General features: G+C 42.6%; 1 protein-coding gene across 1 annotated transcript; it reads right to left on the bottom strand.

Moving 5' to 3' along the window:
* Positions 1–468: 468 nt before the first annotated feature.
* On the bottom strand, positions 469–11,964 carry LOC128251961 (dopamine receptor 2). The gene is given in 3 exon segments (XM_052979249.1): positions 469–1,832; positions 9,676–9,757; positions 10,484–11,964. Coding segments are annotated over 3 exon segments (2,388 nt in total). The 5' UTR covers positions 11,917–11,964; the 3' UTR covers positions 469–959.
* Between the last annotated feature and the right edge of the window lie 6 nt (positions 11,965–11,970).

The raw sequence follows: 11,970 nt of genomic DNA, 5'->3' as shown, positions 1-11,970 counted from the left end.
AAGGATGGGCATAATTATCTGACAATTTGCAAGAGCTCCTTCTGTGATTTTGTACTTGAATCGCCTACATCTGGGAACTGGTCTTGAAGCCTGTTTGCCTGATTGTTCGAGTCCTTACTGAGGCTATGTTTAGTTGGTATAAATTCATATTGCACCCGTAGAGTTAATTTCACTTAACAACAAACGAACAAGTATCGAGTAACGGAAAGCTAGTTTTGATAGATAGAAGGAGTCGAAGTTAAGCTATATACAGTTGAGTATTGGCTTTTGAGAGAGAGTCAGGTACTTGGACAGGTTGAAGACGTAGCTTTCAATTCAACAGCTTGACGTGTTTGAGACATTTACAGAACAGAACCGAAAAGAATACATCTGCATAATGGAAGATCTAAGATATGACAGCTAACAGTAACAATAATTCACACTATGCAACCACCGCCAGTGACTGAAACGCAGAGAGAAGGGGCGATTTAAAAGGGGTTGCTTGCTGCATAGTGTTCTATCACCGATCGATAAGCTAATGAGTGACTAGGCGAGACTAGATTGCTATGTACACACTTTGGGCGGGTCGATTTATAGGTAGATATAACAAATCAATGGACATGTCTAAGCAATTTTGCATAAAAAATACATGGAGATGGTTTTTATACGTTGGCTTGAAAAAAGTATGGTACATTATTTTAAGCCTATCTATTTTACATTGAACTTAAATAGTTTTACCTTTTATTGAAGAAAAAACCTATACAATTTTATTAAACATATATAGAGATTGTATCCAAGCTTATAAAAAGATGATTTTGTTTGGGACAAGAAAACCTTAAAGTATTAAAAATAGTTTAGCTTTTAAGCAAATTGGCTTAGAACTGTCCAAAGTTTTCTGCGACTTCCCCTGATAAACGCACCTATATCTTTGTATCTTAAGCCTAAAGTCTGGGCTTTGCTTTGTGGTTCTGGTGCTGAGTTTACTTGACCGAGGAGCTGGAGGAACTCGACGCCTCCATGGGCTGGCTCTCCAGTTGGGGCGTGGTCTCCACCAGGGCCAGTCCGATGCTCTCGCTCTCGCTGTCGCTGGCCTCCTCGTCGTCCTCCACGTCGCCCAGTGTGGTGATCTGGCTCTGGCCACTCTGGCACTGCTCCAGGATCCTGTGGTGATTCCGCATCGGGGCCTGATCCTCGCCGGCGTCGATGAGCGAGGGTGCCGAGGTGGTGTCCGCCACTCCGGCACCGCCGATAATCCCGTTCGGAGATCCCAGCGAGGCGTTGGAGCTGCGCAAACGTTTCATGCCCGTCATGGGCATGAAGGACACATGGTGACCCGAAGAGTTGGAGGGTCCTGGCGTCAGGGCCTTCAAGCTGGGTGCCAGGGGGGTGTTGGCCCCACTGATGGACCCCCCTGCTGGCACCGAGGCAATGGTGAGGGTGGACACCGAGGAGGGTCGACCGCCTGCTCCGGCTCCCAAGTGCAGGGAACTGGCCGAGGCAGCCGCCACCGGAGGAGCACTGATCGTGACAATCGTCTTGGCCAGCGCACTGTTCACCGCCGTCGTGGAGTTGTAATCGCCGCGCAGCTGCATCCCCGAGCTGCGGCGCCTGGAACGGTGGTGGTGGCGATGGAAGCTCTGGCATCTGGTGCAGGATCGCTGCGAGGAGGAGGGCGTGGCCGTGCCGGAGGAGTGGTGCTGGTGGTGGGCGGATCGCGAGCCACCGCAGTTGCTGCCACCGCTGCAGGTGCTGCAACTGCTCAGCTGTCGTCACATGAGCGTGCGGTCGATCTGATTCACCGAGTGGTAGCCAAAGGAGGTGGAGGCGGCCACCATTGCAGCGGCCACGTGGCACTGTGAGAAATAAGAGAAAAAAGAGACGGAAAAGAACAAAAAAAAATTTAAAAAAAATATAATAAAATAATAGAAGAACATTAAAAAATTTAAGAAGGAAAGTCACAAGACAAATGCGTACATAAAAAAAAGATTAAATTAAAAACATAGAATATTTATAATAATTGAAAAAATATAAAAAGTAAAAAAGATTTTACAACAGATTAAAACATTGAACGATAGGTAGCAAAACAATTTAATGCAAAGAAGTCAAATGAAAGACAACAACAAGGGCAGAAAGAGAAATAGGGGTGAGAAAGTAGAGAGGCGAGAGAAAAGCATTTAATTAACATTTTGCTGTCTTATTTCGTTTCGAGTGTTTGCATACAATTTGCAGGCAGTGTTCCCGGATGTATTTTTATTTTTTTTCGGGTGAAAGTGTGGCTGTAAACAAAATTGCCGTTTCAACGCAGCAGCCGCAGCAACAAAGCAACAACAAAGTGAAACGACAAGAACAACAATGAGCAGCCAGAGCAACAATAACAACAACAACACCAGGGCGTGGAAATAAAGTTGGTAAGGCGCCGCATACAACAACAATAACAAGAGAGACGAAAACTGTTGCGGCTTTGCTGGCAGATTTCCCCTTGATCTTTTTTTATTTTCCTGTCTTTTTTTTGGGGTGCAGTAAAAGTCAAAGCAAAATGCACGATTGAAAACAACAAAACAATAAAAGAGGGGCGAAAAACTAGGAAAAGAGCAACAACAATCAGTCATAAGAACAACAAAAGAGTCGGAAAATAGGAAAAGAAAAGCGGTTGCTGAGAATTCCAATCTCTGATTTTTAAGAATTTTCAATTTCCTTATTTTATTTTTTTTTTCTTGGTTTTGTGTGAGGGCAAAAAATAATAGCAGTAACAACAACATTAACAAAATCTTGTGAGTGTGCGTGTGTGTTTTTGAGAAAATTCCAAGGACTTATATAGACTTTGCTTTTTTGGGCAGTAGCTTCCACCTAACTGAATTTTACCTTGCCCCAACCAGAAAACCCATCATCCTTGGTTGGCCAATTCAATTACTGTCTTACAGGCGCCTCCTTCAGGTCGTATAAAATTCCAAAATCCCTTAGCCAAATGCGTACAATTTGCATTGCGTATACGACGAGTGGTCTGCTGGTCCTCGGAGTGCGGCCGCAATTAGCTTAAATAATTGAAGAGCCAGACCGGATGGCCCGCTTAGCAGACGCCCCAGGCAACTTGGTAATTTGCAATTTTTATAGCCCCCCGGCGATCCCGAAAAATAACCGCAGGAATGGGACAAAGTCGAGAGCTGGCCAAATAATCACCACTGTCGATTCGGTTCTTATATTTTTATCTGAGATTAATCTGGTTAAGACATAACAAAATAATGAAATGCCAAGTATTTCTTGACTTAAAAAGTACAAAGATTTGTTAATAAAAATTAATTTAATTAAAAATTCTAAGTCTTATGTTTAATACAAATAATTTAAATACAGCAAAGTTAAAAATGTGAATGTAAAAATTAATACAAATAATTTAAATACAGCTAAGTTAAAAATATATAAATACAAATAATATATAGAAATTATAAATGTATTTTAAAGAACTGGCAAGCTGTTTTAAAATAATAGTAAACTTCAGGTAAATTAAGCTATTCCCTGCCTTGATTTATAAACTTGTCAGTCATTCCACTTTTTACCATTTTCATTTTGTGTTATATCATAAAAAACTCTAATCTAGAGCTATTAGCGGCTTGAGTATTTTTATCATAACGTTTTAGTGACTCACAAGTCTGCCCAGGGGCTTGTCACCCAAAATAGAAGACCTTTCGTGTGATTCCGCCCAAAGGTCAATGACACCGTGAAGTTCCAAGTGGGCTTTTTTCGCGGACGAACTTGCCGCGGCCACGCCCCTTTTGGTAATTTATTGCCTGGCACTCAATAAACCTCTCCGGGGTGCTGAGACCCCGACTTGGGTTGAACTCAAAGTTTGGCCAAGGGCTAAGCTTCTGGGGGCACCCTATCTTGGCGGCTTAACCGGTGACCTTGCAGGCTGACAGTCACAAAATTGGCATCCCGATTGGCATGCCCTCCTCTCTCCCCCTTTTTAGGATCCTGCGAAAGGACATTAAAAGTTACATGGCTGCGTACACGAATTGCCATGGACTGGAACTCGGACTTCCGCTCCAACGGCTCCGTCACATAATTATAAACGTTAATTTCACGTTCACAGTCAATTAGGGATAATTGATGTTTGCGCAACATTTGTGGTAAATTACATTTTGATGTTGGTCCTGCCCGAGAAATGAGCCATTATCGACTCAATATATTAGGGATGTATTTCGGGGGTCCTGCAAGAGTATTGCCCTGATTATTGTTCCATTTAGTTCGCCTCAGTTCGGTTTAGTGGTATGAAATCAGTTTGATTAATCGGTTAAACAATTTTGTTGTCGAATTCAATTTAGCTTTTGTTCTCATAAATGGCACAAAGGCCCGTCCAATAATTGATGCAATTAGCAGCGATTATACATAGCAGCAGCGGCAGAGAAAGCATTAGCAACCACAATGATCAAAATATTTATTAAGGATGGTTTAAAGTACGTGCTATTTGCCTGCAGTTATCGCCTTGCTACTCTAAGGCACCAAATCGAAGCAGATCCGATGTGGGAGTTGGCCTCCGGTTAGCCAACGGTTTCCTCTGCAAACAGTCAGAATCACAAATTCCTGGTTTACAAGCTCACAAATTTATGCTAAGCAGCCTCAGCTGCGATTGTGTGTGGGTGTGTAGTGTTTTAGTGTGCGAATGGGTTCGTTCTGGTTAGCTGGCGTATTCAATCAAAACATCTTGTTGCGTTCAGGTGCACGGAGGAGAAATCAGCACCAATATAGACTGCAGCTTCTTATATATTTTCAGTGGTAATCAAATACAAATGTTAATAAAATTAAGGAGTTTAAATATAAGAGGTCCTGTATTCAAAAATACTGTATTATTTGAATGTCTTAAGTTAATAGATACATTTCTTGTAATAATTGTATGAGAAATGTTAATGAATAAGCTTACCAAGAACATATCTAACTAATAATTCAAAGTTAGGAACAATTCTTTTCACATTTTGACAAACACGTTGCCTGTATAAAGAAACCTGAAAATTTGACTAAGGAAAGTCGTAATAACAAAATTTCAACTTATGACATTCAAAATGTCGCTATGATACGACATAAATAAAATAATTCTCGATATGTAAAGTACTCAATGGGTGACCTTTTTGCGATTTTTCCCCATGTGCACGCACAAGAAAGATGCCAGTCGAAATGGTATGCAAATTGGCCCTGGCAGGCGGGGTTCTTGTGTTTGGATGGGAGGGTGGGTGTCCTTTACGGCTCATTAGGACACCGAGTGGGCGGTCACAGTGGGCCCAAATGTCAGGCGACCCACAGACGATGGACGGCAATTAATCAGCGTGTTGAGTGTGCATTTGAAAGTGTAGGGCTGGGCGGTGGCATTAAAGCTGGATGAATCTCCTGTAAAGTTAATTTTAAAGTGTCGAACAGGGACGACAAAGTGGCACAGACAGCTTCAACTTGTGGCCGACCGCAATGTGCTTGAGGTGGCACAAAGAAGGCCAACAGTGCGGCGGGTGATGCCCAGACTTTTGAGGGCGGAAATGGAGTCCTTTGGGGCAGGGGCCAGACCACACGTCTGCAATATCCTTATTTGACCAAAGTCCATTTCCATTTGTCGTGCAGCAGGCAAATTGCGGCTGCCGGAAGTCGCCTCATTTGTCGGCCTAGGGGCAAGTTCTCCCTGAGCGACTGATTTGCAATAAAATGGACAAGACTTAAACATAAAGCAATTCGGAATAGTGGTTTATGTTGCTTTTACATTTCCATTCTTATTATGGGTGCTGTTCGTAAATTTCAATTTTTATTTTAACTAATAAATACTTATGTGTGCTTTATTCGAATCAACTTTTAATATGTTCAGCTAGTCGTATACGTAATATCCTTATTTATTGTTGTTTAATTCTGACCCTTTTTCAAAGTTCCCTTTTGTGCAACAATTTTTTTTAAACCCTGTTTTATGTTAAATTATACAAAACTTTCCATTAAATTAAGAGCTTTCCTTATTTATAGTCGCTTCATAGACTTCTGACATAATGCTTTGCAACGGACAACAAAATTAATAAAATGTACAAACTTTATCCTTCGGCAATCTCTTAACTTTGCTGTAAGCTTTTAATCCTGTGATGTTTTATTTCTGAACTTAACAAAGCCATAAAGTGCAAGGCATTTTATTCAAGTTACCTTTTAGGTAATCCTGCCCATTGAACCAGAATTTAGGCATATCAGCTTTGAATGCTTCAAATGTGGACTCAGTCGTGCTCAAAACTTCACATCCGCGTTCTTCGAATGCCGCTTTCAATTGGCTGTGGAAACTCTTGGCAAATAAATTGGCATGCTCTTGGGTGTAATTGATATGATGACAGACACATCGCAACGGAAAAACCCCAAAATCCGAAAGGATCGGATACGGAAAAGGCATAAGAACACACACATCCGCAGCCCAACACCCACACCCACACACCCACCAAGGCCAGACACATATTGACTGTTGATTGCTGTAAATAACATTTTCATCAATACAATTACATGTGGTATGTGCGAATGTGTACGCTTATCGCCGAGGCGAAAATTGAGTTGGAAATTTTTAAGTGCAAAAAATGTTTATGGTTCACTTGATAACATTTCTCAAGTATCCTGAGTGCGTGACTTCTTTGTAGATATTTTTTTGGATGTGGACGAAAACTAGGGGCCTGAAATAAAAACCCAAACGAAGAGAAAGTGCGGAAAATGGCCGGCCAAGTAAAAATTCAAAAATAATAAACAGCAAACTAATAAAGTACAACCCTTCCTTCGCATCCAGTAAAACCTTCTTATATTTTACACAACTTTACTCAAAGCAAAAATACAGATATATGAACTAGAAAGTGCCTAATAATCATTTCAACTAATTTTAAATGTTTAAAAAAAATTTAAAAAATTGTTACCTATTCCTTAACTGGGTTTAATTTTTTTGTGAACACTCGAAGTTTTTTTTATGTGGCAAATTTTCAGGAGTGAACATTTTTCATTCTTGCTAACAAAAACAAACATAAGAAATCAATTTTAAAATTTCAGCAGTAAAGCCAAACAATTAAACTAAATTGTGCTATTGTTAGATTGGTTTCCTTCTTTAATTCATGTGACGAACTTTAATATAGCTTTCAAACCTAACACCCAAGTGTTTGTATCTATTAAGCCCGATCCAGTCTATATTTAGGCTTTTTCTTGTGCTTTCCTGAATCATATATGCACCATTTTCCTCGACCAGGAGCGGGTATAAAAAGATCAACAAACACTTTATGAGAGTGCGGGTGCTTGTGTTTCGGGTTTTCCTTGTTTCGCCATTGTGTACACTGGGAAAATCTTTTGTGAGTGGCGACAGCAACAGTAACAAGAACAACATCAACAAGAGCAAGACCAAGGACATGAAGAGCAAAAACAGCAACGGAAACGGTGACAAAAACGATGAAAGGACATTGAGTCTTGCAAGAGTGCGAAAGTGTGTGTATGTGTGTGTGCTGGTGTGTGTGCCCAGAGACTTTGTGGAAACTTTCGATTTTCTTCTTTTCTTTGTTTGTGCTCTTTTCATTTTATTCAGCTTGTCTGCGACAACATACAAAAAACAACATTCATCAAAACGGAGTTGGGGCTCAGGTGTTGGTGCCTGGGGGCATTTTTTTTTGCGTTGCTGGACATCTTTCTTTGTGTCCCAGTGTCTCTCTGTGTGTGTGTGTGTGTGTGGGCTCTGGGGTGTGTGTTCGTGTTTGTATACGTGTACAGGTGCAACACATTCAACAGGTGCTTAAATCAGAGTCTGTGTTCGCTTTGTGCTCTTTTTGCAGCAAAGTAAGCCAACCAAGAAAACATATAAGAAAACATCCTGAAATCTTTGAAGGCTTAAATATGTGAGGTTTGGTGGCTGAATTTATTATTACACAATAAAATAAATTGTTTATCAAAAAATATTTATTAAAGAACACATCCATATATTATGTATTGTAAAACATATTGTAAACAATTGTAAAATCTTCGAAGATTTCAGGAACACACCGGATACAAACGGAAATGAGGACACAAGCAACAATGCCACGGCCGAATCAACAAACAGGAGTGAGTGAAACGGCGCAGTCACAGACAGAGACGGCAACAGCAAACAGAGAACAGCGACAGTAACAGATGCAGGAACCAAGGAACGGAGACAGGATGCTCGTGTTTAGCCCCCAGTTCTTCATGTGGGTGACTTTGGAGGACACAGACAGAGAACAGAGAACAGTGAACAGTGAACAGAGAACGGAGAACAGATAGTCGGAGGACAAAGAGTCACAAGTCGCTTACCTTGCCATTGACTTGCGGACAGAGACGCAGGGCGCAAGGGGGCGTAATCATTGTCAAATAAATCTACGCTAAACTATATGTAAGTCTGCTCGCAGGAGTTGTGCCGCACGTGCTGAATGCCGTGCAGCGAGCAGGTCGAGTAACATCGCCGCGTCGCGAATCTCTGCAAAATCAAGAACGCCGCCGGAATCACAATCAGCCAGGAGGTACTATATATAGAAGGGAATAATATAGGGCCCGCGGTAACCACTGCGATGGTTTTAATGCTGTGATGACATGAGCTTTTTTTCAGTCAGGCCTCATTTTCCAATAACTGACACTTTAAGAGTTTTTGAAAGCCTGAAAACTAATTTGCATCTCTGTCGAACTTGTTTGTTTGTAGCTTAAAATTTCAAGGGGAAGATTATAATTTATTTTTTCTTAAATATGATCCCAATTAGATAAGTAATTTATTTAATATATTTTCATTATTTAAAATGTAAGATAAATAATTTATTTATTAATTTAAGAGCTATACAAAATGTTACTTATTGCTTAAAAGAATTTGGCAACTTTAAATGGTTTGTTCATAAAAAACAGTACTCATACGCCTTGTAGCCACATTAATAACAAGCTATTTTCTTGCCGAACTAACCTATTTTTCTATTGTTTATATCTCGCTAATGAAAATGTCATTTTACCAAAAATACAGTTTTTACTAATTGGAAGCTTAAATTAAATTTTGCTAATTAGGAGATGCATGCAGACGAAAGTTCAGACAAGTTCGACTGAAATGTCAAATCCAAACACGTGACTTTGGGGTAATTACTTAGTTACTATAGACGAAAATGTCAGCGAAAACTGGGTGCAATGCTCCCATTGGAGCCAAACCTCGGCAACCCACTCAGGTGCAGCCTGAGTTGCCAAACTTTAGAAAATTATTCATTAAAATCACGCAGAGGGTCGAGGGTCGACAGGTTGAATGATGCGCCCCCCGGATGATTTATGCAGGGATTCGAAAACTTGAGGATGTCAGTGGCTGCGGATGAGGATGAGTTTTGCAGCGGATGTCAGGGGGTTTCCATGTGTGAATGAAAGTCGCGGGTTGGGGGCAGCTCGAGTGGTAAATGTCAGTTTTTTTTTGACTCTTGTTCATTAAATTTGTAAATTAATTTTGCCGTTCGTTGAGTTCTGTTTTTGGAGCATACAAAAAGTGGAGACGGCCGGCTGCGCGTAATTCATGAAAGCGATTTCCACCAACCAGATTTTGTTTGCCCACCAAAAAGAAGAGTTGATGCAATAACAACTCAGCCGAGAGGAAAATGTGGAAATATTGCGAAAGTTTCGCAGACCGTAAAAACGAGAAGGAGAATCAAATCGAATTGCCTGTCGGGGTTTCAAAAGACAAGCGGAAATGGGGACACTCACCTGCGACTTGGAACGCATCGTGGGCTGGTACTTGCGGCGAATCTTGCGAGGACAGCACATGCACAGCAGACGCACAAAGGCCCTGGAAGAGAAGCCAGTTAAGGAGCAGGTCGGCAATGGGTTAAGCTCGGCATTCAAAAGCCACAGAAACGCAGGCCAAATAAAAATAGCCTACAAGGGGTTTTCTTTTATGGGGCTTTGAAAATGCTCTTCGAAACGAAAACGCAAAATAAATACGTTTGTTATTGCAAACAGAACTTAAATTCAAAGTTGAAGAGCACAAAATATTTGTTATCCTTGGGAAAAGAGTAATGGTAATGAAATAGTAATGGGCGTGTCTATTTCGTTTTGGTTAAATATGAATCTAATAGAAAAAATATTAAAATTATATTTATAAAATAAACTTGAATTATTAAATCAAAAAATAAAGTAAAAATGATCGAAATAATTGTTTGTCTTAGGAAAAAAGATAGTAATGGGCTTATCTATTTCATTTGAGTTCTGTTTTTAGTTTATATCAACAATAAATTATAAATTAAAATGAGTTAATAGATGCTGTATTTGTAATTATTGACCTTTTAAAATAATCATTCTAAAAACTGCGCAGCTAATCTTAAATTCATAAAATACCTTAAATATAGAAAATACTTTAATGCACTTTAGCAATGGCTTACAAAATTTAAAGGCTCAGTGAAAAGAATCAGAAATCAACATAAACAATAATTAAATGATTTTGTAATTTCTTTTACGTTTTTTTTAAGCTATGAATGCCAAGCTTAAATGATCTGCAAGAACCACTAGTCCTCACCTGCGGAAGTCCCTGCTCCAGCAGGCGTAGATCACAGGATTCATGCAGGAGTTGATCCAGCCGAGCCAGGTGACGATTGCCGACACGATCTCCTCGTGCTCGATGCACTCTATACAAAAGCCGGACAGCAGATTCACCACGAAAAAGGGCAGCCAGCAGATGATGAACACGCCCATCACGATGCCCAGCGTCTTGGCCGCCTTCTTCTCCTTGGCGAACTTGGCCAGTTTCCTGGACAGCGAGAAGTTCTTGCCCATGTGCCGGTGGCGGGCCAACCCGTTGTTGTGCAGAGCGGATAGTGGCTCATCGTCGGGCTCCTCGGGCGTGGATGTGGTCGTGCCGCCTCCATGATTGTGGTGGTGGTGGTGCGAATGCGAGTGGGAGTGGCTCAGGGAGCCACCACCACCTCCTCCTCCTCCTGCGCCAACCCCACCTCCTCCTGCTCCGCTGCCCGAAACCTGATTCGCCTGATCGCGGGTGGTGCCACCACGATGTATACGCAATGTGAGCTGCAGTTCGCCGGAGGCCATCAGCACCTGCTTGGTGCCAATCTTCAGTGATCGCGTCTGGATCACGGCTGCCCGGTAAATGCGGCAATAGGTGAAGACCATCACCAGCAGTGGCAGGTAGAAGGATATCGTCGAGGAAAAGACCAGGTAGCCCAGATGCTCGGTGAAGGTGCACTTGTAGGCCGGCATCTCGCCATCCCTCGCCGCGCGCCACCAAACGATGGCCGGAAAACTGATGGCACTCGAGCAGATCCACACGGCGGCTATCAGTCCCGCAGCCCGCTTCACAGTCATCCGCATGGGATAACTGAAGGGATCCGTTATGGCCCAGTAGCGGTCCAGCGATATGACACAGAGATTCAGTATGGAGGCGGTGCTGAAGAGCACGTCCAGCGACCTCCAGATATCGCACCAGTCCGTGCCAAAGAACCAGGTGTTCTCGAGCACCTCGTAGAGCGCCGAGAAGGGCATGACAACCAGACCCACCAGGCAATCGGCCACCGCCAGACTGGTGATGAAATAGTTGGTGGCCGTGTGCAAGTACCGCTCCCGGATGACGGCCAGTATGACCAGGGAGTTGCCAAACACGGTGGCAAACGAGAACAGGAAGAGGAAGGCCAGCAGACCCACTCGGTCGTTGGGCAGGGCCTCCAGGAACTCCGAAAGATCTGGCTCCGGCGTGGTGGTCGCCGTTGCCAAGGGACTCAAGGTGCTGGTGGCGTTCAGGACTCCACTTGCCAGTTCCGTGCTCGTGGGCAAACCATTGAAGTAGAAGTAGACGTCCTCGGAGATGTTGTAGCTGCCAAAGAATGGCAATGGCGGCCGGGTCTGCATTTGCGTCTGATTGAGCCCATCTCCGCGGAGGAGCGCCAACAGGGGGGCTGCTCCACCCTCCGCTTCCGGCGACTCAGTGTCCTCTACCATGACGACCGTGTCTGCAACTCAGTGCTGTGTCGCTGCAGCTGACGCGGGTTCCAG

Source organism: Drosophila gunungcola, chromosome 3R (assembly GCF_025200985.1).
Source record: "Drosophila gunungcola strain Sukarami chromosome 3R, Dgunungcola_SK_2, whole genome shotgun sequence".
NCBI classification, from domain to species: domain Eukaryota; kingdom Metazoa; phylum Arthropoda; class Insecta; order Diptera; family Drosophilidae; genus Drosophila; species Drosophila gunungcola.
The sequence above is the reverse complement of the archived record's forward strand: the minus strand, read 5'-3'. Positions and strand labels throughout refer to the sequence as shown.